At 41.7% G+C, this 27,420-nt stretch overlaps 1 protein-coding gene across 7 annotated transcripts in view; it reads right to left on the minus strand.

The window, feature by feature from the left end:
* LOC149186848 (uncharacterized) overlaps positions 1–26,608 on the minus strand; it is a 57,605-nt gene extending 30,997 nt beyond the window's left edge. The window contains exons 1-7 of one of the 7 annotated variants that reach the window (XM_089411181.1): positions 26,421–26,608; positions 24,258–24,474; positions 23,721–23,805; positions 22,908–23,470; positions 22,638–22,739; positions 22,353–22,535; positions 22,052–22,117 (exon numbers count right to left, since the gene is read on the minus strand). In XM_089411181.1, coding sequence (XP_089267307.1) covers positions 22,052–22,117; positions 22,353–22,535; positions 22,638–22,739; positions 22,908–23,450 — 894 coding nt within the window. In that variant the 5' untranslated portion in view covers positions 23,451–23,470; positions 23,721–23,805; positions 24,258–24,474; positions 26,421–26,608. Of the gene's footprint in view, positions 1–22,051; positions 22,118–22,352; positions 22,536–22,637; positions 22,740–22,907; positions 23,806–24,257; positions 24,475–26,420 lie in introns of all 7 variants that reach the window. The other 6 variants (XM_089411183.1, XM_089411178.1, XM_089411179.1 and 3 more) reach the window with 6 other exon arrangements.
* Positions 26,609–27,420: the final 812 nt, after the last annotated feature.

The raw sequence follows: 27,420 nt of genomic DNA on the forward strand, positions 1-27,420 counted from the left end.
GAGTTCGTAGAACCACTCACCATTAGTGGTAGAACTAGAAGAGAAGTTCATCAGATGCTGAAGGATGCGCAGGAGTTTATGGGGACTCCTAGGATGGGAAAAAGGGAGCACAGAAAACCAGACAGGTATAAGGCGTTGGTGACAGAGATCATCAACAAGAAACCTTCTAGTTATGAGGAGGCTGCACAACATCAAGTGTGGCAGGATGCCATAGTGGAGGAGTATAGTTCAATCATGATAAACAATGTAAGGGAGGTCGTGACTAATCCTGTGGATCAGTGAGTGGTAGGCTCCAAATGGATCGACAAGATCAAGTATGCTATAGATGGCAATGTAGAAAAATACAAGGCTAGTTTCCTAGCCAAAGGTTATGCGCAAAAGGAAGGTATAGACTATGATGAGATGGGATGGCAGATTCACTAGATGGACGTCAAGACAACATTTTTTTGAACAGGGTGATAGAGGAGGAGGTATATATTGAACAACCAGAGGGCTTCGAGATGCATGAAAGAGGAACATGTGTGCAAGTCGAAGAGAGTGTTATATGAGCTCAAACAAGCTCCCAGGGCATGGTATGGTCAGATTGACAACTACTTGCAGTGAATGGGATTCGTGAAGATTGAAGTGGATTCCAACCTTTACTATTTGATGGTAGGGGTTGAGCCACTCATCCTAGTTTTGTATGTGGATGACTTCTTCTTGACAGGGTCATCACAGCTCATAGAGGACTACAAGAGGAACCTAACAACAAAATTTGAGACGAAGGATTTGATGAGAAATCTAGATGCTTGTAGATTAGGGGCGATTTCTTTTATTTGATAATTAATTGTGAATGTTGTTGGTCTTTTATTACTTATATTATCTTCTCTTCATCAAGCAATGACAAAAATATACAAAGGATGAAGATCAAAAGAGACAGAACACAAAGATGTAGGCTCCAACCCAAGGCAAAACCGCACAAAGGAGAAAACCCAAACAAATCCTCTTCTTATAGAATCAGATCAAAGTGAGATATCCAAAACCCAAAAACCAAGACCAAGGCTGCCAGAAAAGCCCCAAGTCATCCCTCCTTCAAGTCTCCTTCAATGAAGTCAAAGTCAAAGTCAACAAAGTAAATGCTAGTCAACACTCAAAATCTGGTCAAACTATGAAATTTTCGGACCTGCAGTATCTCCAAAGTTTCAGCCCTATGACAACTCCGAAATCTCACACATGTGAACAAAATTAGGGCAGAAAATCTCAATTTTCTCCTTTTGAATTTGCTCTTCCTCCTTTGACTTTATCTTGTTTTTCCTTTTCTTCTTGGCACAAAAATCAAAGTTGTGAGTGAATGATGAAATGAGGTCAAACTTGTCTTATTTATACACATCCAGGAGGGTTGAATAACTACCTCTTCTAGGCCGACTTGTCCAGGAGGACCGACTTGGCCTTGTGGATGACAAAATTGACTTTTTGACTCAAACAAAATGATTTTTCCTTTTCTTACAAACATTCCAAATGGGACTTTGACTCAAAATAAATTTTCTATTGATTCAATGAACCCTATAAGCCCTATAAGCATGAAGAACATGCTTTGACTAGAAATAGAAATAATAATTACGATCATAATAAATGAAATATAATAATTACATCAATAGTACATTCGAATTTCATTATGAAGACTAATACTAGTTACATTTTCAACAAGATTTTGAGCTGATGCATTACTTCCTAGGCCTGAAGGTATGGCAGACGGATAGGGAGATCTTCCTTGGGCAAGGAACATATGTTATTGAGATCCTGAAGAGGTTCAGGATGCAAGACTGTAGGCCCATGTCCACGCTTATGATTACTAACTGGAGGAAGATAGAAGCTTCAAAGGACATAGATGTGGACCCAACCTTGTATAGTCAGCTCATCGGTTCACTCATGTATCTGATCAACACAAAGTCAGACATTTGTTTCGTGGTCAACACTCTTAGCGAGTTTATGGTGGAACCTAAGAGGGTGCACTAGACAATGATAAGGCATATATTGGGGTATTTTCGTGGCACGGTCGAGCATGGGTTGAGGTATACTCGAGGTAATGGTGTCAGATTATGTGGATATATAGATGCAAACTAGGGAGGCAGTTTAGTGGATCAGAAAAGCACTTCAGGGTGTTGCTTCAGTATTGGATCAGGGGTTGTCTCTTGGTGCAACAGGAAGCAGAAGTTCAGGGCACTGAGTTCTGCAGAGGTAGAATACATGGCAGCTAGCATGGCCACATGCAAAGCTTTTTGGCTTTGGAAGCTGCTAGTGAGTTTGTTCGGTCAAAAAGGATGGATTTGACCAATATCTATTGTGATAATCAGAGTTGCATTAGGCTCTCTGAAAATCCAGTGTTTCATGATAGGTCAAAGCATATCGACATAAAGTGCGGCGTGGATTAGTTCGACTACAACATGTTCCCACAAATCAACAGGTTGCAGATATACTCACAAAGGCCTTGGGTAAGGCAAAGTTTGTTTCCTTAATGGATAATATGGGAGTAATGGAGAACACCTTCCTCACTAATAGGAAGTGTTAGTTTTGATAGCATTAGACGGGTGTTCTAGTCTCTATGATGTCTAAGAGGCTAAGGAACACGAGATCTCCAAAACCCAGAAAAAGTTTCGCGAGAAAAACCTTAGAAACACCTCAATTAGATTGACCAATAATTAAATATTTCCTAAGTCTAACTTAGGAAAGCGGGTTAATTAAATCAGATTAATTAAGGGAAATCGATTTTTCTCTAGAGACTTCTGTAAAAGTGAATTGATGTAGTCAAGATGATCTTAGCCATTGATTGAGATGTGATCATGGTCGTTGGTTGTCCAACATAAAAAATTATAAGAGCAATTTGATGGGGTTTAAAGAAGACAAACAAGAGGGTTGAGTAGTTCAATTACCCAGTTGCAGTGATTTAGCAAAGGCACAGTTGAAGCTAGGGAGACACCAACAGCGAGGTATTCAGCAGTGAGAATTTCCATAGAAATTCTCAGGACGTTTCCAGTGTTCCAGAGTCACGAAAGGAGGTCGAGATTTCCAGCAAAAGAGGTTGATTTAGCTAGTGCAAGTAGCACAATGCGAGTTGTAGGAGCAGTATATCACTTCCAGTTACCAAGAGAGTTGTCGGAAGGAGGTGTGAGTAGCTTCAAGAGGTAGAGGGAGGCAGATCAACTTGCAGGGAGTGAGTCCCGGAGGATGTGTGAATTAATCTGAGCAGGCAGTGTGCATTCCAGGCAGACAGTGCGAGTGTTAGAGAGGAGTGCGAGTAGAGCTTGGAAGAGGCCAGATTGATTTGCTGGAGAGAAAATTAATTTCCTAGATTACTTTTCCAGTGAGATATACTTTCGGAGCTTTGTCGAAAAGGAAAGCAGTTGTAATTCTCTATTTTGTTGAAGAATAATATAAAACCCTCATCTACTGCAATGGTCTTCCCTTCAGGGTTTTTCCAGGATAGTGTCAAAATTAGTGTGTGTGCATTATTTTCTCAATTCCAGTATTTTACATTCCACAACATTTTTATTTGTGAAGAATTGTAGTGTGAGTTATTCGATATTTTTCGTTAATAATTAACAAAAGACAAATAAATTGCATAAGTTATGAGAATAATTTCCAGTTGTTGCAATTCGTGGAAATTTCACAAGCGGGTGATCCAATTCATTCTTGGGTTGACACATGGGGGATCACTAAGGCCTCCATCATATGGCGAGGTAGGTTTTCCCTATTGTTGCTCAAGATCGTGATTAGCCATGGATGGTTAGGCTTTAACATTGTGGAGATACCTTGGCAGGATATGTTTGGCCCTTTCAAATATTTTGCCATCGAGTTCCAGGAGAGGAGGATTATGTATGAGCATAGTGGGTAGTCAATCATAATCAGAGTGGCGCAACGTCAACATGGTGGTTTCTTTTTGAGATTTCCGTGGGACCCCAACATTACAGGGCTTGGCAGCGTAGCTACCATTAGGGATGAACTGATTTTTACAGGGGAAGATCATGCAAATCTTCCAATGAACCTCAATTTCGTGGAGAGCATTTCACCTCTACATGACTCGTTGATATTATGGAGCGCCTCGCTAGCATGGCAGTGTGATCAGTAGAAGGAGGCTGTGGTTAGTTCAGGTGGACGAGGAGGATTGTACCTTCAGGAGTTCACCCTTGAGGCACATGTAGTTGATTTGCGGGTAGAGCAACTCTCTGGGGAGTTGAATGGGATTTTGCATTATCGAGATGCTCTATTTATGGGCAATAGGCAGAGGGTCACTAGTGTCTACAGTGAATGGAGCGAGGGATACTTCACATTGATCAAGATGGTTTGGGACAAAAGTATCTTGTGATTTATTCATGTTGAGGTGGCACAATGGTAGGGAGTGGTTTAGTGGCACATTTGGGACCCTAGCCTTACCTAGGGCAACTTGTGAAGTAGCAGCATATGGTGAAATTGCTTGAGGACAAGCAATTTTTGGCGGGGAGGACTATAATATTGTTGCACGAAGCGAGGACGAAGTAGGGATGTGTTTTGGAAGCGAAGTGTCGGAAGCGTCATTTTCCAAAAATCTAAGAAGAAAAGTGTCTTGGGAGCATCTACTATATATATCTAATATTTTTTTCATTTATATTAAAAAAAATCCAAAATACCAAATTTGTTGTAGAAGATATGAAAACATGCATATTTGTACATAAACCAAGATAGATATGGCATCCATTGTACATCAATGATTAATTATTCAAGCATCAACCATCTAGAATCTAGATTCTTCTCCTCTTGTCTAACCTTTGCCTCTACCTCGATTATCTAGGGATATTTGCCCAATTTTGATCAAACTACCTAATCCAAGCCTTAAAATATGGTAGAAAAAGCTTAACATGCTTAATCAATGATTTTGACTTGATTGAAAGGTAATTTTTTGCTAAGGCCATGACAAATGAGTTCAACAATTAACACCACCAACACTAGGGTACATATAGGGCTTGGTGCTCTTTATTAAATTCCAATCACATACCCTCGTACATGATATAGTCTATTGAAATGCCACAATCCCATTGATCCTGAATTCCTGAAAAATATTAATTTTGTTGAATTTTGAATAGGATATAAAATTCTATTTTCTCCATATGAAGTCCGATGAGGCTGGAACCACTCTCAAACATCCCGAATCATTTCATGGTAATGTTAAAAATTTAAGTAAAAGTGTCATTCTCCTTTATCTTTCATTTTCAGATGAAAATGAAAGATAAAGGAGAATGCCACTTTTACTTTAAGAATTTAACATTACCATGAGGAAGCATCTCGGAAGCATCTAAGGAGCATCAAGGGAGCACCTTGGGAGTGCTTGGGAAGCCCCAACCCAACTTCAGTCAAAGAAAACATTAAAAAAAAATAGAAATTGCCCTCCCCAGAACTACTCGTGTCATGCCCATGTGTCGTGCGGGCAATGTGCGACAAGTTGGGGCGACTTGCCGTCGATTAAACGCGATGAGCTGGCGTGTGACTAGCTGGTGTGTGACGAGCTGGCGTGTGACGAGCTGGTGTGCGACGAGCTGGCGTGTGAAGAGTCGGTGGGCGATGAGCTGATGCGACAAGTTGGAGAGCGGCGAGTCGGTTACGACGAAAGTTGTGACGTTCAGACGAGTTGGCGTGCGATGAGCCAACAAAGATGAAAATTTGGCTAAGTGTCAAGACTTGTGGAGACGCGATCTTATACGGAGTGCGGTCGGGTGAGTGGACCCGGCGGGGCGACGAGATGGGGAAGCCGACCTTGAGTGGGGGCATGGATGATTGAATTGGGAGATTGGCCTGGGCAGGCCGACCCACGTTGTAGCCATGGCGAATGGTATAAGTAGAGGAGGACACATGGGGGAGGAAACAACAAGCAATTACAAGTGTAACTTGGAAGTGCGATTGAGTGGCCATACGAAAAGGCTGAGGTGCAGGCGGTGCGAGGTTGAAGTACCAAGGCAAGGGCAAAGGTGAACAGAACCGCAAAACCGGGCGAGCTGCAGGTCGGGTAGCCACAGGGAGGGTCTGCCGGCAGGTGGACGCAGGCAGGCGAACTAGGAGGAGGCGAGCTGGGCGGATGGTTGGTTGGACGAGTTGATGGGCTGACCGAGCGAGCTGGGCGGACGGTTGGTTGGACGAATCGACGGGCGGACCAGGCGAGCGGGTAGGCAAGCCAGGCGAGCAGGTTGACGAGTCGAAGTTGGTGAAATAGTCGAAGGGTGCGCACGACAGTTCGACAAGCTGGGCGGGCAACCCAAACTCGGGGCAAGGACACAGGACCGCGAGCTGGATGAAATGGTGAATAGGGAAGTGCAACCGAGTGACAAGTTGGGCACGAGTGCCGGTGACACGACCCGCAACTAGGTGGACAAGAACGTCGGGTGACACGAGTTCGTGAACGGTGGAGCTACACCGTGAGAACATGCAGACGACACAGTAAAGAGTTGAACAGTGGGCAAGGCCGCACGGCAGGGCAGACCGCCCCGGGGCAAGGCTGCACAATAGTGCAGGCAGGTTGAATGGTGGTTCAAGGTGAATTTCTAAAATAAGCAGTTTGGCATTGTTTGGTCAAAGATATTTTGGGTTGCCTTGGAGAGGTTGTTTGTATTTGAACTTATAAAAATATATTGTTATATATTGTGGGCAAGCTCTTATCAGGGAGTTGCCCCTCCCTTTAAAAAGACTAATTGTACTTGTATACTTGCATATATGAATGAAGTTAAAATGAATGTTTCCGCTGTGTATTATAACTGATTAATGCTTAGTGAAGTGAACATATTCTAAGTATTGGATGTTAGGCGTAGTCTGCACTTGAAAGTATTGGTGAAAAGAAATTGGGTGGTGGTGCAGCACCTGCCCATGAGCGATTGAAAGACTACCGCCAGGATAGGGGTGTGACAGCCTGTAACCCTCTGGATCCACTCATGATCTATGCTTGAACCTCCAGGGATCCGCAAATCAAGAATCCCGAACCATGAATGGGGCTCGCGTGGTTCTAAATTTTCAAGAATCGCCTCAAAACAGTGGAATCGTGGATCCGATTTGGAATTCCGTTGGAGGATTGCCCAAGGATCTGTATGGGATGCAGTTGCAACCTTGGATCCTTAAGGGGGGGCAGGATCATGCAACACTAGACTGTAATGTCCCTGATTTTGTAAGTGCAGAAGTTACAAAGGAGTTTGCCCAATTTTGATGATATTAATAAAAAGGGGCAAAAATTATTTTATTAGAGAAGGGTAGAAAATATTATTTTAATAGAAAAGGACGACAAATATTATTTTTACTTCATTTTTTTTTAGTAAGCTTGGCAGGACTACATCTTTATCATGTCCTCACCCCAATCGGGGCGGGGAATTGAACCGGTGACTTCACATCAAGGAGTGTCTTAACAGAACACCCGATCACCGTCTATCCAAAACCCCGTGGATAGATGGTGATCGGATGTTTTGTTAAGATACTCCTTGATGTGAAGTCAACGATTCAATTCCCCACCCCGATCGGGGTGATATATTGGACATGATAAAGATGTTGTCCTGCCAAGCTTACAAAAAAATATGAAGTAAATGTAACATTACATTTGAAAATAATAAGTAATACTTACATTAAAAAATTAATAATTTATTTCAAAAAGACAACAAACAATCACTTAGTGGAAAGTGGCCCCCACCGATAAAATAATATTAAAAAAAGGAGTTTAGAAGCTTGGGGAGAACTCATTGAAATCTTATAAAAGGAGGTTGGGAATCATTTACTAATGATTCTATCTAATTATTTATAATTGTTATTGAAGAGAAACTCAAGCGAGCTTCAGATCAAGGGTTTCAAACAAAATCCTCACCCTAGTTTTGATGGATCTCTAGCTGCCCTAGCTAGCATTTCTCCTTCTTCGGTGGACATTATTGCCACCCTAGTGGGATTATTTCCAATGTTATTCCTGAAGATCTAACTAAGTTTATTTGCGGAGAAATTTCAGCTTCGTGATTGCAAGAAGGAAAGGATTCCTCATTGCAAGGGGTCGAGTTTCTCCAGGGCTACATTGTCTTTCAAGGGCTGATTTGACCTTCTCCAAAGAGGTTGAATACCAACTGCCAGGAAGGCTGATTTTTGAGTAAATTATCATTGCCCAGGAGGAGTTGTTTTTGTGCCAAGAGGACGAGTTGTGCAGGGGAGGAGTTAATCGTTCCAGGGGTATTCGAACAACCATATCCACAATCCATCACAGAGATTGCATTCAGGGAAAGGAGGGATGAGTTCACAAAAAAGGAAGTCGATTTACCCTTGAAGAGGCACACACATTTTCCAGTCAAAGCAGAGCAGTGTTGACAATATCGGCATATATTGTCGATATTAAAAAATATCGCGATATTTTCGCTCCCTAAAAATATCACGATATTTCTAAGATATCGCCAATATCTCGCGAAATATCGCGCGACGATAGGAAAAATCAGCAGTCAAGCTGGGCAATGCCTAGAAAAGGGAAAAATCGATTTTTTTCGCTCATTTTGGTTTTCTGAGTGTTGGAGAAGGAAGGGGAGAGCAGTGTGGTAGTTGTCAAGGAGGAATTGAGGATCGAAGAGCCATTATCACCACCAACTACGAATTTTTTATCGATCAAAGATTGAAGAACAGTGAGACAAACTTCATTTCTTCCATTAACAAGTATGTTCTTAAAAACCCCTATGTTAATGATTTTTTTCATAGATTTAGGGTTATTCTTGCTTGCCTTTTTGCCTACCAACATTTTGTTGTCTTTTTTTCTAATTGCTATGATTTTCATGCCCATGAGCCAATGCAAGGTTTTTCTCCATATTTGGACAACAAGCTTCGTTTTTTTTCCAACTTTCTTATGCCCCCTTTTATTGCCATTTTTCATTCACATTGCAAATAATGTAGTAAGTTTTTTTTAAATGATGTGGTTATTACTTATTATTTTTCTGTTGGGGGGTTTAATGCCAATTTTTTGTTTTTTTGGTGCCCTAGGTTTGAATTAGTTCACTAATGTTGAAGTTTTTAAGTTTACTTAGTTAGAAACCCTTCACGCACTTTTTTTTATTTATCCCTACCTACTTGTTATTTTTCCTTAACAAGTTGTTTACAAAGTAAACACTGAAAATAAACACTAGTGCATGCTCAACATATTACAGATTAGCAACTAAAAGAAACAAGAGCAAACACACCACATGACACCATTATTTTTGGACTAATGTCCCCAGAAAAACCCAATGTGGGAAAACCAGTGCATCTATCTGAGGGTTTTCTTATTTAGCAATATCATAGTACAATCTAGCTGTTGAAACTGGCCTACCCAACAGAGAATTTCCTTAGCAGTAATATCCCTCGGTTTCTGACAAATCTACTGGCTGAAACCCCTGATAATCCTTTTGGCAGCTACTCAGCACCAATCTACCCCAAAAACCCTAGCGTTTGCCCAATCTAGACTGCGTCAACCTCTCCTAGCCCAGCTTTGGCACTGCGTTAGCCCCAGGAGGCCCTGCGTCAGCTCTCTGAGCCTCTGCGTCAACTACTTTGGCCCCTCTGATGCTCTGCGCAACACTTAACTGCCTCTGCGTGGCCCTGCGTGAGCACTGACTGCTCCTATGTCTCTCTCTTTGGCTGCTCCGCTACTATCTCAGCACTATCTTTGCGTCTGTCTCTCTGTACTCAATGCCCCTCAACTACTCTCCCGATCACTGATTCTATCTCTCTTAGCAAACCCCGCTCTAGAGAATAGAATGACTGATCACTCTAGTGTTCTCTCCAAGTGACCCTCAAGTCTCCTCTTATACTTTTCATGTTGACATATCAACGGCCAAGATTAAGTCCCTAATCAACGGCTAAGATTAGATCTAGCTTGATCCATGTCTTTTGGACCACTCTAACACAGATTCATATTAATACACATTAATATTTTATTTTCCCTAAGTTTAGACTTAGGGACTCCATTAAAAATATTATTTATTTTAATATCTCCTGCTCTGTTTAGAATCTGCCCAAACCCTTTCTGGGTATTGGAGATCTCATGTGCCCCAACCTCTCCACCAAATTTCGTGGCTAGAGCACATCCAATACTACCCCAAATCAACAACTACAAATATGCCAAAAGCCTTGGACCCATTTTGGGAGTATGGGGAGCCTGATGGTGGTACAAATCAAGCATATCTATCATGCAAATTGTGTGGGACCAAGATGTCAAGAGGGGTTACGCGATTGAAATACCATCTGGCAAGACTCCCTGAACATGATGTAATGCCTTGTACAGTTTCTAGTGCGGAGATTATACAAAAAGCTCTTGAAGTAATTGATGAAAAAAAACAGAAAGATAGATTCTAGGGAGAGGGCACTGGTCTCAGATAGATAGCTACTAGTTTTATTTGTTTTGCTACAGATAAGTTTATAACTCAGGATGATGAGATACTTTTATATATGTGATGTTATTTTGTATTGGTTCTCCACATTTAAGTCCTTGATTGGAAAATTATCAGGGATTAGCAAGATTTGGTATCACCTTTGATGTATCATTTTTATTTTACATCCACTGCATCATATATATCAATGTTTTCTTCATACTTATGTGCCAATGTGTTTATTTCATGTTGTTATTGCTTTATATGTTTAAAAATCTGAAAAAATGAATATATTATGCATTTTTTATGTTTACCAATATTTGCCGATATTTTCACCGATATTGCCAATAAGATGTTTTCTAGACCCTCGCCGATATTTTGTTGATACCGATATTATCAACACTGAAGCAGAGGACGAATTTTGATAAGAGAAAAAGGACCAGATTCCATCAGTGGTTTGATTTTGTGGGATTTAGGTGCGAAAGAGGACGAATTCACTCCCAGGTTGCTGAAGGGCAAATCAAGATACTGAAGCAGAGGTTATACACACGGAGGGGATCGAATTTCTTAGCCATAGAGGCCGTGTCTCCACTGTCAATACATGGCCAAGTTTCTCATCATTTTTCAAATAAGCAAGTTTGATACTGTAGGCTGTGAGTCTTCCTTCTAAGTTGGCTGAGTTCTGGGCTGAAATAGAGCAGCTCTTCTTGCAGGGAACGAACTTTTGGACTGTGCACAGAAATGGCATCTAATACCAACACAGGGACTGCATTGAAAGAAGCTGGAACAGACTTCAGAAGAGGTCGAGTTTGTGCATGAGAGAAGCTAGATCTCTCCCTTGTTCACTCGCTGAAAAGCCACTAAAAGAGGGGTTTATAAATTGTCATTTGGCTGAGTTTATTCCTCTCGTCGAATGGGGGAAATAAAAGGGTCAAACGCACACCTGTAGCTGATTTATATCACTGTGCATCAAGTGCTGGAGTTGACTGAAGCTAAACATTCTGGGTAGCATCCAAATCAGGTTCCCTTGCTTACTGAAGCGCATTTAAATTAATTGCCACTGCTGTAATATGATTTTGGGAATCTGAAGCTACTGTGTAACCTCTTGATTCATATACCAGTGAAGGGACATGTTGCTATTGATTGTTATTGTTGTTATCTATTGAATTTATGCTGCCATGTGAATGACGTGACATTGATTTGAAGTGATATTATACTCTTGGCCTGATATAATAATCTGAAGTAAATAAGGAAATACACCTACAGCAGTGCATCCTCAAACTATTTGACAAAATCCTTCACTGAAATTTTCAGTCAAACTGAGAAAAGTGCAATAGAGATTTTGAGTATTTTCAAGCAGGAATATTACATTATGGATTCCAATATTAATTCCCTAAATAGCAATAATTGATAGTAGTTCTCGCAATAATTGATAGTACTTCTCTAGGACTTTGTTCTAGATACAAATGACTATATCCATATCAACAAAGCAAGCTAGATCTCTAATGTAGTATTGTAATACAATTCAGTTCTCAAGCATGATGTACTGATATAAAACATGATGGTAGAGTCAATGATGTTGTTATATTCCTCAATCACAGTCTACTGAAGATTGGAATCAGCAGATACCGGAACCAGGATCTTCAAGCTGGTTCGGGAGTTCATCAGGATTAGAATCTAGGTGAAATTTTCAATGCTTTAGATTTAGCCTAAACATTCACTTGATGGCCAAAACTGTCAGGCATCACTATTGCGAAAAAATCACTTTAGCACATTATAACTTAACAGAATACAAAAAGTGATTCTTCAGAAAAAAAAGAAAACTAATCCAGATGTTAGAAGCCATTTTGCCTGCCAGATAGGAAGTATCATTAGCATCACCTAACCAGAATCCAAGGAAAATCTAAAGAGCAAAATACTGTCATAAAAAACAATGTTTAAAACTCAGCTCATATCATAATCGTCTATCTAAACAGAACCCAAGGCAAATCTAAAGACTAAAAAAATGTCTCACAAAACAATGTTTAAAACTCGGCTTGACAAATGAGTTGGTGAGGCCAGAGTGTGAAAGTACTCGAGTCGCCAAAAAATCAGAAAATAAACATAGAAAAAAGCTGAAATGATTGCTCTTTCTAATATCCCCAATTTTCTAAGTATTAAGGAGGCTCACCAATTTTGACACAATTTTGGCATTAGCATGCATTTTTGGCAGCTTAACTTAGGAGAAGGAGAAGGAGAAAATTAAATTTTGGTGTTTTGCGGGGACCACCCACAAGGCATACGCACCCCTTGGGAGAGAAAAAGAGAGAGAGAGAATGGAGGGAAATCCGAACTAGTCGAGGTTGGGCCCCACCAAGGGAAAAATGAGGCAGCAAGCTTAAATAGGAGGTGAGGGCCATTGTTTATGCTTTTTTGACAATTTTACTTCTGAAGCAAATTGTTTACTTGAGCTGCTCAACCAGGTGAATAGAGTGTTGCTTAGCACAAGGAGATTTCTGGGCAGAGATCTCAGTGCGTACTTTGGTGGACTTCGAGTGCCACCCTTGAGGATTCATTGGACACTTTTGGAGACATTCTGGAGCAGGAAAAGGGGAATTGCTTCCACTTCTGCATTGTACAGGGATGATGGAGGTGAATTCGACCCACTTAAGGGAGTCAGTTGTGGAGCAGATCCATTGGCAGGAAATTTAAGGTTGAATTGGAGTAATTTTTGCAGAAGATCTGGTGTGGTTTGGAGGCCAGCCAGCGAGGGAAATTTCTGGGCCAAACAATTATTCTAGGGCCTCCGCAGTTTTTGGTAGTGGCACAAGTGTGGGCAAAGGGGCAGAATAATTTGGGGCTTAGTGGCTTAAGGAATTAAGGGAGAATTTGAGGAGGATTTTGCAGGCAGTTTTGGGAGGAATTTCCAGGGGTTTGGGGGAATACCCAGTAGCACATTCCAGCAGTGCATGTAGCCAATGAAGCTGGGTAATTCACTCATTTTGTGGGTTTCCGGGTGGTGCACTTGGAGCCAAATTCCATTCTGTGTTTGGTGGGGCTGAAGGAGAAGAGGTACCAGCTACAAATTCAGCCTTTTTGGAGCACAACTGAGGCTTGTACAACCATTTCCCTTCAGCAGCAACGTCCAGATTTTCCAGGGTAGTGCAGAGGTTTTTTGAGTTGAGCCACTGCAGCTTGTGGACCTCATATTCCCACCTGGGTTTGTCATTGCTTTCTACAACAAACCCAGGTGCCTCTGTTCCACTCATTTTGTACTCAATTTCTTCCAGATTAATAAAATGACTCAGTTGCCAGCTTATTTTACTTGTGCAGAATTATAAATTGTGGGTGTGTAAATTTTTAATTTGTTGTTCATAGTTCATGTCTCTGTTTACACTTTTCCATTTAGGAATATTACAGTGGTATTAGAGCATGTTTTTGGCCAGTGTGGGGAGATAAAAGCAGGGAATGTCACCCAGGTACTAAGGGGTCATCTTTCAGAGGGGGCCAAGGCAGAGGAAGAGTAGAGGTCGAGGCAGAGAAGGAGGGCAAAACCCATTCTCAGATACTGAGTAAGATAACTACAGAGAGCACAAGAGAGCCGAGAGGGTCCTGAGCAGCCTAAACAAGGAGGCCAGGATCATATTTTGGAGGAGTTGTTGAGCACAAATCAACAGATGTTGAGGCAGGGTCAACTTATGATGGATGATGGACATAATGCAGCAAGTGATGAGTTTACATGTGAAAGAAAGGCAAGAGACAGAGCCTCAAGGTGATGGGGGTTCCAGAGCAGGGGGAGGAAGTTGTACACTTGAGCGTACATATCAGCCACCTCACACCCCTCTGCATTGCCAAGCAGGTCATCCTACAATGCCCCATTTTGTGGATGAGCCTGAGCGGGAGAGGGAACCTGATCCAATTGCATATCTGGTGAATTTGGTTGCCTCAGTTATTGACGAGTATGAGGGGCTTGACCCAAGGATCCAGAGAGTGATGTCCTTTGGGGAGTGCATCCACCTCAAGGAAAGGCGTACCACTAGAAATGGGACGCATTACAGAGGAGGGAAGTCTAGTCAGGAAGTTCAAAAGATAGTTGGGAAAGTCACATTCCCAATTTTGATGGGCAGCCAAAAAGTCGGCCAGAGCATGGGTGCAGAAGTTAGAGACTTACCTCCACCTAAATCCCATGCTAGAAATGGACGTTATCCTATTTGCTACTTTGCACTTAGAGGGGAATGCCAAGGAGTGGTATACCATGGTCTGATCACACTAGGTCACATTCATATCACCTCCTACACCAGTTTACCAAGCAGTTGATTGAGATATTTGACAGGAAAGACCTTGAGCTTCATTTCAGGGAATTGGCCCACTTGAGGCAAACAGGGAGCGCAAAGGCCTACATCTTGGAATTCCAGAGGTTGGTCGTGATGGTGATAGACATATCAAAGGCCCGGTTGATAATGTTGTTTGTAGAGGGTTTATTTGATCCCCTGCATGGATGGGTGAGGGCCTACAAGCCCACTTCATTGATGGACGTTATTTCCAAGACCCGGGACATGATTGACATAGTGACCAGGGCCCCTATACCCACCAGACTGTTGGCTCCTCAAGGGAACAAAGACACTCGTCATCCTCAGAGGGAGGTTGGGCATGGCTAGTTGGATGATGAGACTAGGAGAGACCTTTAGAGGAGGAAGCTATGTTTCACGTGCCAAGAGCCTTGGGCACCAGGGCACAAGTGCACCAAGGGCAAGGCCCATTACATCGAGGTGTACTCAAATAGTGAGCCAGAGGAGGAGGCTGAGCAGGAGGCAGAGCATGGAGATAAGGGACCACCAACTCAAGGAGGAGGACTATTCGTCCCCTCTAGGCACATTCTAGCTTCACTTCGGGGAGTTCTGAAGTACTTGGCACTTCGAATCATGGACATAGTACAAGGGCAGCGTGTATCAGTGCTAATGGACAATGGGGCTACCCACAACTTTATCAATATGCCCAGATGGTGGAGTGTAAGGGCATACACACAGAGACATTTGAGGGGTCCTCGTTGTTAGTGCCAGGAGATCGAACGATGCAGTGAAGGAGATATGTTCCCTGCCTGACTCTGACTATGGGGAACTATTCCATCACTGACCATTTCTTTTTTGTTGATGTTCCGAACACCAATGTGGTGATGGGTGTCCAGTGGTTGTATTCATTTAGGTGGGTCACCACTAATTGGCGGAAGCTAGAGATGGAGTTTGTGGGCCCAGATGGGAAGCTAGTAGTGTTGAGAGGCATGCACTCCCGTCCACCTCAGACAGTATCCGCCCAACGAATGGAGGCATACTTATGGCGTGGGGACATACAGTGGGCGGTGGAGCTCGATATTTTAGAGACAAGGACTCAGCCATGATCAGTACATCCAGGCATACTTGCACTACTAGAGAGGCATGGCAGTTTTTGGCGAGATCCATCCAAGCAGGCCACCAGATCGGGGTTTTGAGCACACCATTGAGTTGGAGGAGGAAGTCCATGCACTTATCACCGCCCCATATCGGCATCCCAAGGCTTATAGGGACGAGATTGAGAAGGCCATTCAAGAGTTATTGCCATTGGGGCATATCAGGCCCAACACTAGCCCTTTTGCTTCATCAATAGTGCTAGTGAAGAAAAAAGACGAGACCCTCTGTATGTGCATTGACTATCGAGCCCTAAACAAGAAGACTTTGAAGAACCGGTACCCCATACCCCGCATAGATGTGCTAATGGATGAGCTTAGAGTAGCCAAGTACTTCTCTGAGATAGACTTGCACTCGGGGTACCACCAAATCCAGGTGCGTGAGCAGGATATCCTGAAGACAACCTTCAAATGCCATTATGGGCACTTTGAATTCCTGGTGATGCCTTTTGGACTCACCAACGCCCCCACCACATTTCAGTCTTGCATGAACCACATGTTCTGTAAGCACCTACACAGATTTGTTCTAGTGTTCTTCCATGATATACTTATTTACAGCAGGACATGGGAGGAGCACCTACAACACTTGGAGCAGGTCTTGAGCATCTTGGAGGAGCAGCAATTCTATGCCAAGATGTCCAAGTGTGAGTTCGGGTTGACCGAGATGTTGTACTTGGGGCACGTGATAAGGGAGGATGGAGTCAGAGTCCACCAGGAGAAGATCTGAGCCATCCTTGATTGGCCCACGCCCAAGAATGCGACCAAGCTGAGAAGATTCTTGGGCATATGCACATATTACAGGCGTTTCATAATGGGATTCTCCCAGTTGGTTCCACCCCTTACCGACCTCACAAAGAAAGGGGCATTCAATTGGTCAGACACAATGCAAGAAGCCTTTGAGCACCTCAAAGTGGTTATGAGTACTTGCCCGATTTTGGCGTTGTCGGATTTCACCCAGCCCTTTGTATTGGCGTGTGATGCATCCGGAGAGGGCACCGAAGCAGTGTTGATGCAAGGGGGCCATCCCATAGCTTATGATAGTAGGAAGCTCTGGGACTACGGGTGGTTGTACTCCATCTATGATAAAGAGATGCTAGACATAATGCATGCACTGGCCAAGTTCTGATAATATCTGGTGGGCAAAAGGTTCAAGGTGAAGACTGACCACAACAGTCTTCGATTTTTTCTTGAGCAGAGGGAGTTGCAGGAGAGGCAGCAGAAGCAGGTCAACAAGATCTAGGCATATGATTTTGAGATAGAATGTGTCAAGGGCAAGCAAAACATAGTAGTAGATGCATTATCCAGGAGGCCCACAACACTATCTCTGATGGATATCACTTAGGACTGGAAGGCTCATCTATTGGTTGAGTATTCCATGGATAGGTTGGCCTACCAGATACCGGATGGCACTTTGGGTGATGGACGACGTGATATACTATAAGGACAGGATCTACTTGGTGCTAGGGTCACAGCGCAGAGAGAGGATTATGCAGGCGGCTCATGATTCGCCCTTAGCAGGACACCCCAAATTCCTCAAAACTTACAGGGCCATCAAGGAGCATTTCTCTTGGAGGGGTCTCAAGGGAGACGTGTTGAGGCACGTACAGGAGCGTGTGGCCTGACAGAGTAACAAGGGGGAGCCGACACACCCTACAGGACTACTATAGTCACTCCCCATTCCAGAGAGGAAATGGGACAGTGTGTCCATGGATTTCATCACGAGCCTTCTGGTTGCAGAAGGGCAGAACTGCATTTAAGTACTGGTGGACAGGTTAACCAAGTTCACCCATTTCTTCGCCATTCCATCGAGTTCTCCAACCTCTCAAGTTGCAGAGTTGTTCTTCAGGGAGTTATTCAGGTTGCATGGTCTCCCAAAGAACATAGTCAATGATTGTGGCAGTGAGTTCATGGGGGCATTCTAGCAAGAGTTGTTTAGGTTGGTGGGGACAGAGCTCACTCCCAACACCAGTTATCTAATAGTTTTTGTAGCATCGAATGGTGTTCGAGTCTCGAGATTTTGTGGAGAGGCTTTAACACAGGAGTTCTCCAAAACCCATAATGTGTTTCTGGGAATTCCACCTAGAGACAGCTCAATTAATTAATTGATCATCATTTAAATTTTTACTAAGTCTAACTTAGGAAAACTATTTAATAATAGTAATTAATTGAAAAAGGTGAGAATTCTTTAGAAACTCACACGGATCGACTTGGAGATGATCTCAGCCATTGATTAAGTTTTAATCTTGGTCGTTGGAGTCCCAACTAGAGATTATAAGAGGAGGTTGATGGGTAGATGGAGAACACACCAGTGCAAACACTCAGATGCCCTAGGCAATTCGAATTCCCAGTAGTAGAAGTGATTCAGCAGTGGAGATCGAGCCAATGGGTGAGTTGCAGGTGGCAGGAGAGATCAGCAATATCCAGAGGAAGGATTTCTAGTTTCGGGGAGTCATTTGCAAGGAGGTAGAGATAGCCATAGAGAGGTTGTGCAAGGGTTGAGCAGTAGGCAGTTTGATTTGCAGATTCAGAAGGTCATTTAAGAGATCTGGAGGCAGAAAAAAATTGCAGAGGTCGTGAGAGACACTTCCAGAGTCAGTGGCAGGCTAGACAGAGATTTCAAAGAGAGATCCAAGTAGTGTGAATTTGTGTTTGTGCAGAGCCTATGCAGAGGGTGACATGGGGCAATTCGCAGAATGGTTTCTAAGGCCAATTTCAGTATCAGATTGCTCGTGGGGTGAGGAAAATTTCCTCACAATATTTTTGCCAGTATTTTTTTTGTAGGATTGTCAGTTCATGGCATCCAGAATGTACTCATAGTTTTTGTTGTATATAATAAAATATAAACCCTTAGTTGTTGCACCGGCTTTCCAACATTGGGTTTTACCAGGGACTTTTGTCCAAAAATAACAAAGTCAAAATTTTTGTGTTTGCTAAAATTTCTCAGTTCCTATTTTTGCTTCCGCAGTATTTTATTTTGTGAAGAAATTGTAGTGTGAATAATTGGATTTTTTTTGTAGACAAAATAAACGGCATAATTAATTTTTTCAATTAGAAGAATTATTTCCAATTCCTACTTTTCAAGGAATTTTCACACTATCACCCCCAAACGAATAGGCAGGCGGAGATTGTAAATAAGTGGTTGCAGACAGATAGTACTTGCGTAATTATGTGACCAAGCAACAGAGAGCATGGGTGAAGTGGTTGCACCTCAAAGAGTTATGAACTTATGCTACAACTCCACCTACCAAATGTCGATCAGTATGTCAACCTTTCGAGCCCTATATGGTTATGATGCACTTTCATTTTCTGATATGAGTTTTGGAGAAAACAGGGCCCCAGGGCAAAGGAATGGGTCCAAGACAGCCAAAAGATTCTCAAGGCTCTCAAGGATAATTTGCAGGTGGCACAGAATCAACAGAAAATGTATGCTGATAGGCGCAGGGTTGAGAGGCAATTCGAGGTGGGGGACATGGTCTACTTGCGTCTCCAACCATACCAGCAGTCCTCACTAAAGCAGAAGGGGGCAGAAAAACTTAAGCCCCAATTCTATGGGCCATACAGAGTGACAAGACGAGTTGGGGAGGTGGCATATGAGTTGGAGCTTGCACCCGGAAGCAAAGTACATAACATTTTCCACATTTCATACTTGAAGAAGGCACTTGGACAGCAGGTCTACCACCATTGGATGATGAGGGGCATCTAGAGCTGGTGCCAGAGGCCATTTTGGAAATGAGGGAAAGGAAGCTTAGAAATAGAACCATCAGAGAGTTTTTGGTCAAGTGGAAGGACCTTCCTGAGGAGGACACTACATGGGAGGGTTAGCAGGTGTTGCAACATCCAGCGCTTTGGCAGCGGGGACTATAATATCCCCAATTTTCTAAGTATTAACTTTAAGGAGGCTCACCAATTTTGACACGATTTTGGCATTAGCATGCATTTTTGGCAACTAAACTTAGGAGAAGGAGAAAATTAAACTTTGCTGGGTTGTGGGGACCACCCACAAGGCATACACACCCCTTGGAAGAGTACACACTTGGGGGAGAGAGAGAATGGAGGGAAATTTGAACTAGTGGAGGTTGGGCCCCACCAAGGGAAAAATGAGGCAGCAAGCTTAAATAGGAGGTGAGGAGCATTGTTTAAGGCTTTTTGACAATTTTACTTCTGAAGCAAATTGTTCACTTGAGCTGCTCAGCCAAGTGAACACGATGCTGATTAGCACAAGGAGACTTCGAGTGCCACCCTAGGGGAGTCATTGGACACTTTTGGAGACATTCTGGAGCAGGAAAAGGGGAGTTTCTTCCACTTCTGTGCAGTACAGGGACGCTGGAGGAGAATTCGACCCACTTAAGGGAGTCAGTTGTGGTAAATATCCATTGGCGGGAAATTTAGGGCTGAATTGGAGTAATATTCGCAGAAGATCTGGTGTGGTTTGGACTCTGGAGGCCAGTCAGTAAGGGAGATTTCTGGGCCAAACAATTATATTCTAGGCCCTGTGCAGTTTCTGGCAGTGGCACAAGTGTGGGCAAAGGGGTAACATAGTTTGGGGCTTAGTGGCTGAAGGAATTAAGGGAGAATTTATGGAGGATTTTGCAGGCAATTTTGGGAGGAATTTCCAGGGGATTGGGGGAATACCCAGTAGCACATTCCAGCAGTACGTGTAGCCAGTGAAGCTGGGCAATTCGCCCATTTTGTGGGTTTCTAGGTGGTGCACTTGGAGCCAAATTCCTTTCGGGGTTTGGTGGGGCTGAAGGAGAAGAGGTACCAGCTACAAAATCAGCCATTTTGGAGCACAACTGAGGCCAGTACAGCCATTTCCCTTCAGCAACAGCATCCAAATTTTCCAGGGCAGTGCACAGGTTTTCTAGTTTGAGCCATTGCAGCTTGTGGACCTCATATTCCCAATTGGGTTTGTCATTGCTTGCTACAGCAAGCCCAAGGTGCCTCTGTTCCACTCATTTTGTACTCAATTTCTTCCAGATTAATAAAATGACTCAGTTGCCAGCTTATTTCCCTTGTGCAGAATTATAAATTGTGGGTGTGTAAATTTTTGATTTTCTTTTCATAGTTCATGTCTCTGTTTACACTTAATATTTCCATTTAGGAATATTACACTCTTTTGCTGTTCTGTTTATATACTGACACCAGAAAAGTTTTTCCCTACAGCTAGCAAGTCAAACTCACTGAGCAGGGAAAAAGTCAGCAAGTAGTATGTGTCAGAATCACTTATGGCCAAAATTATCAGGCCTCGCTATTGCACAAAATTTACTTAAGCACACAATAACTTAACAGAATAAAAAAGAAATTCTTCAAAGAAAAGGAAATACAATTCAGATGATAGAAGCCATTTTATCTGTCAGATAGGAAATATCATAGTCATCAATCTAAACAGAATCCAAAGGAAATTTAAAGAGAGAAAAAATGTCATACAAAACCAATATTGAAAAACTTGGCTTGGCGAATGACTCAGTCTAGAGTACGAGAGTTTGTCTCAGACTTGCCAAATCTCAGAAAATAAACATGGGAAAAAAACAAAAATGACTGCTCTTTCATTATTTTAGTTATAAACTGACACCATACTAGTTTTTCCCCCAGGTTTGCAATTCAACTCGCTGAGCAGGGAAAAACTCAACAAGTAGTGGTGAGTCAGAGTCCAGACTTAGATCTGCGAGTACTCACAAGCTTAACTCACAGCCATATAGTAATGGCTCAGTTTTGAGGCTAATTTGGCTTCTGAGTAAGAATCAAACTCAGCAAGCTTTTCAATGATGTACAAGACACAACTATAGAGCAGGGGAATTAATACACAAATACTTACGTTGAGTCGGACTGTCAGACCCATTAGTCTAGAACATAAATTTGCCACTCCTTCAGAAATCTCACATTTGAATATTCGACATATTCCCAAAAGAGGTGGGCAATTGAAAGAGCGAACAAGATAATAAACAAGAACAAGGTGCTTCAGGAAAGTGATAACCAAATATTGAGTGGGCAATCCACAGGAAAAAAGAAAACTCCTTGCAAAAACAAATACAGCAATATGAAATTTGGAAGGGACCTCATCCTTTTATAGGTTTGATCTTAAAAAGAACACCCTAAAGCAAAAATAAAGTGAAATCTTGCATTACAGTTGATAAAGGTTTTTCTTGAAATAACAAATAATGTACATATCTCTGTGAAATTGATGGAGCCATAACAGCTTCAATATTATGAAAAACAAGTTTCCAGAGGAGAAAATAAATAATCAATCAGCCCTGGAAAAAGCAATTCATGTCTGTCTTCATACCTTGTTAGAGTTTGGAACAAGTTCTTGTAAAGATTTCATCCTTTCTGCAATCCTCTCCCTGCGAAGCTGCCAACAGATATGTGATATTCAATGACAAAAAAATTGAGATATTAAATTAACAGACATTAAAAACAGTAATCAATTATTGGAACTTCCCAAAAGGTTGCAATCCTTCATGACAACAACTGTCAGAGGGACCACGTGGTTGAGTTAGTGAAAACAACCATTTTAAAAATAAGCCCATGTACATACACATTAAGTGGCTTCTGTTACAATGCTTCAAATAGGAACATATTCTGACCCGCTCAGCAATACTGTGTGGATCGGTAGCTTGACCTCGACGTGCCCTGACACGTGGCCTTGCAGCTCCATTTGCAGCATTGCCACCACCAGCCCCAGACTGCAGCTGAGAAACAGCTGAATGGTTTCCATACTGCTGTAGAGAAGTTCCTTCACCTGATTGTATAGTTTGTGTGCTAAGATTCTGTTGAAAGACATTCTCAGGTAAGAGTGTATCATCAAAACATTCAAAGAAATATAAGTCCCCATTTGCAACTTTAGAAGAGCATGTAGTAGATACCCATACCTGTTGATGGGATTGTGCCCCTGGAGTTCTAGGTAGCACTGTCTGACCTCCTTGTGGTCCTGTATAAGATGTCAAAAGGGTCCCTTGAAGATCATCATGCTCCTGCAGGCATTTACCCACAATATCTGATTTGACAAATTACTAGAGAATTCACCTCACACATGGTTTGATCAATCCACATTGTTTATGTTATAGTACCTCTAGTTCCTAACTTCATGAGGAATAAGTAACAGCAAATGGCAGTTTTAGTGCCAGATAGAGAATACTCACAGTCTCTCCAGATCTATTTTCTCTGGCTAGCATTTTGTCTTCAGAGTGAGACCTTTTGCCCAAAATGTGCCCGTCACCTTGAACAATTTCTTCTTTCAAGGTAAATCCTTCTACCTTGCCTTGCCCAACTGCTGCAGGAAGAGCTGCAGAAACTGTGTAGGATTCACTCCAGGCTGGAGCTGGTGGATGAGGATCAGCCAGAGCTTGCTGAAAGCCAGATGCTTCACTGCTGCTGCTTCCAGCTGAAGCTAATTCAGGTAGTGAAGCAGCTGTTCTTGATGGACCTACAACTGCAGTCAGAAATTGGGATGTGCTTCCCTGTCGTGTCACTGGGACAGATGTGTTTAATTGCAAAGAAACAGGACTACCTGCAACAGTGTTGCTATCAACTAGTCTATGCAGTGTGTCACTAGGTGTTGTTGCATGTTTTAAGGTCTCTTGAAATGGTCCCATTGAGTCACCAGCCATGCCACTGGCTTGTACTCCGCTCATATCCATCCATGATGATGATGATGATAAGAATTGATCAAGAAAGTCCTCCATGACAAATTTCAAGGAGTCAACTTGCCAGGAGGATGCGACAAGACAATGATATTAAAATACTCTCTCACTTCCAACTACACAACAATACCATCTTACTTCCATGATGGAATTGGTAATGCCATATTGCTAATACTGACATGACATGATAAAGTAATCAAAAAATATCCAGTAACAAGAAATCAGCAATACCAATCTTTACTGGTTATTTATAACCAGTGAAAAACAGAAAATTAAAAAGTTCATGTGTGCTAGCTAAATCATATATCTTACAAGAAATATTTGATAATTTTAATATCCCGGTACTAGCCAAAGCACTTCATCTTGCTCTTTTCTGATCGAAATTTTCTCTGGCTGCCTGTGAATAAAAATGCCGGAAAAGACGTTAGTAAACTGATTGAGAAAGAAATAATGAACATAGCTAAAAGATGATAAAATATCAATATGCTTTAGCTTGTCGATTGAGAATAAAGTCTTAAATCTTCATCTGAAAAGAAGAATGCACGATAGAGATATAATTTGAAACTTCAGAATCCAGACATCTCACTAAAAATGGTGACCAGTGAAAACAAACTCCGAGAAGCATCAACCTAGGATTATATTAAATATTGCAAAGGATTGATTGTAATATCCAGTTGAAGCTACAATGATGTCAGTTTTATGGAAGTCAAAAGCTTTTTGTTTCTAACTTGTATGTTTTGAGAGTTGCAACACAGTTACAATTGAACCGCAGTAGCTGCTGAAAGTGAAGGCATAGTAAATACTAAACAGTTAATACTAAAGTTCCAATCTAGTGCCGGGCATAGATACCTTAGTCTTGTATAATGTCAATGAGTGGTCCTTATCAATGTCAGACTGAACATCCTCTCCTCCTTATAAGCTACATTTCCACCTGTCCTTCATCATCCCCTATTGTTAATGGAAGACCATCTCCTTACATGTTTTCTTAGCTGCCAACATGCTATACACACTTTTCTAGTCCTTGCTAGCTTCAATTTTGAAAATTTGTTATCCCCAGCCGTTATAACTGCATGCAACACAGACTTTTAAATTTTAACATTTCCAGTTTGAACTTGACTTAACTCTGTCTAATTTCAGCAATTTTTTCCAGATCCCTGCATGCTGCTTCTCAAAATCCACCTATTCAGCCCCCTCCAAAAAAACCAGAAACGAAAGTTTTCTTATCATTCACTGGAACTAGATTGGCAATCGAAAATGTCAAGAAGAACCTATAAATTTCATCTAAATGGCCTTCAAGCCAATTTTCAAGTTAGGTAGTAGTCCTCTGGAATATATTGATTGTACAATATAAGCTGTCAACTTGAAATTAGGCACGATAATAATATAATGTAATGTATCTGTTAATATAAAAGTTTAAACTCGACATCTTATAATGGATTAATCGTGAGCAGAGCAATCAGGAAGAGTTCTCAGGATATAGCATAACATTGTTTATGGATCCCATCAAATGCAAACAGTACTTAAAACAATACATGCAGCCTAACAGACAAAATACACTTTGTACAGATGGATTTTGACAGCTACATATGGGTTTTGACAGCTTTCTTTGTTTAATATCAAATAAGATCTCCTCCTTTGAAGGCCTGCCTTATTGTCTAAAGTATTGATCCTTCCCGAAAAATTACCTGGAAAGGTCCTATCGGACGTTTGGCGTGAATAATTAGTTACGATGTGAAGTTGAGTCAATGTTTTGAGAAATAAGGCCTTGAAAGTCCCTAAAGCAGGCACTAAGCTGCTCCAGGAAAAAAATAAAGACAGTCAGTAACCATAAAGAATTCTATATGTTATAATCCTAGATATATATGATACTAAATTTTAGCTTGCTGGGATAGCTCCAGTGGTTAGGTGCTTTGAGCTTCATTGCGGTGATTTTGGGGTCAACCCCAGGCTGGCTGCCTCTGTTGTGTGCCTCCCTTGACGTCCCTACTGGATCAGGCACTGTAATCAGCATTGATAAGTTTACACAGAGTAACATCCACAAAATGCAGGGAAGTGTCTGGCAGTTTTTCCTGTGAGGTTTTCCTTTACAAAAAAATTATATATATAACTCTAAATTTTATACTCTTTTTTCTTAATTGAGATAAAAGCATAACATAGTACTGTTACTTAAATCAATGTGAACATTGATTTAAGTGACAGTTAAGATGTTCAAATTGTCAGCTGGCCATCCTTAGCAGCATTATTACGCTACTCGTAGTACATGGGATCTGTAAACTAGTGGTGAAATTTGATGATGTCCTACCCTGCATTCAAGAAAAATCCATATGATAGTCCAAAGGCTTACAATGCGCTTCATTTGACAAACTACAAGTAGTCATATGGTAAAAAAATTTCTTGGCATATACAGTATTTTTGGATTTATTTTATTTATGATATGGATGAATAAATTTCTACAGCGAAGATATGCATCTTTGACAGTCAATATTTTTGAACTGCACAGCACACGCTTCCAGAAAAAGAAAAAAACAAAAACAAAAACCGTGAATACAACTATCAATTTTCAACAATGACTGTAGTAAACCAGAGATGCTGATACAAAGCACTGTGAAATCAATTAATAGACATTAAATTCATATGAAAACAATGCTTCACGTAGAAGTCAGGAAGCTAAGATGCATTTTCTTGTTTTCTTGCCCTGTATTTAAAGTGACAAAAAGTAAGTCAATGCCTCCTCAAATTAAGTGTAAATACGAGAAGTTTATAAAATTATTCCGGAAGTAATGCGAAGTAGAGAAACATATTCATAGATACAAAAGGATGGATAGCTGAATTTGCTTAAATTTAACAGGAATCACTATAGTGATTCTGTACTTCGTTTTTTTTTGGGGAGGTAACCTCTAAGATTTCGCTAAAGCATTGAAAAGATAAACCCTCGCATAAAATCTGAACCTGCGATTTCAAACAGCAAATGCGGCATGGAAGGCCAAAAAATACTGCGGAAATTCCACTCACCTGGAAACGGAAAAGCGCAAACGCGTGCTGGAGGAGCCTGAGTTTGGTCGACATGAACGAATTCAAACGTTAGGGTTTGAAACAACACTTGTAAGTTTGAAACCCATTGCCCCTGGGAATCCAAGAATGAGAACAGAAACCAAACGACGGATCTAACAGAAAATGCAGAGAGAAAGCATAACGTTGACTGTACATATCGGCATATTTTATGGCCATGCTTCTCATCCATAATCCATCATGCCCCAGATTCCTTTGGAAATTAAAAGGCATGCCTTTTTCTTGAGGCTGGACGGCCAAAACAGTGACAGGTGGTAAGTCTTGTTGAGATCGTCCCACGTGGACGGCGATTTAGTGGGTGGAGTTCGGTCCGTGATGGGAGACGACATGGCGTGGCATGTGAAATGCTAGGATATGTGTATTCGACTGAGATATTCCGTTGTACCGATCATATCATCATGGGAACATGTGTAACATTAATGGCGGCAATCATTAGTCATACATGGCGGCCCCTTTAGGTTGCGATTTTGATGGTCCGTGTTTATTTCGGTCTACTGTCAATGCCACGGTCATATGGAGAGCTTAGACCGTTTGGGGATTATCATATCGTTGTCCATAAGACGAGGAAAAAGGAAGAAATTTTAACATTGAACAAGATTTCAGCGATTTGCAGTTGTACAAAGATGGTGAGTGATAGGTATGGCTAGAAATTTGTGGTCATATTGGGTGTTTGATATTGTGTCCTTGGATATTGGGTGTTTGATATTGTGTCTTTGGATAAGGTTGCTTCATAATGAATGGTTTTTAAGACAATCACAAGAAAAAGATGGCATATATGTATTCATATCGTGAACAACATTGGTATCAACGTGGAGTAGGATCCTTGAATCTTTATTGATGATGTTAGTGTAACCATGAGAGAGGATTATAAGTGATGGATAAGTACATCAATTAATGGGTGAAGTTGGTATTGGAGCAATGGATGTTAGTATTAGAGTGAGGG

This window comes from Pinus tabuliformis, chromosome 3_1 (genome assembly GCF_031772625.1).
Source record: "Pinus tabuliformis cultivar Carrire ecotype Pingquan chromosome 3_1, CPIR1, whole genome shotgun sequence".
Classification (NCBI taxonomy): Eukaryota; Viridiplantae; Streptophyta; class Pinopsida; order Pinales; family Pinaceae; genus Pinus; species Pinus tabuliformis.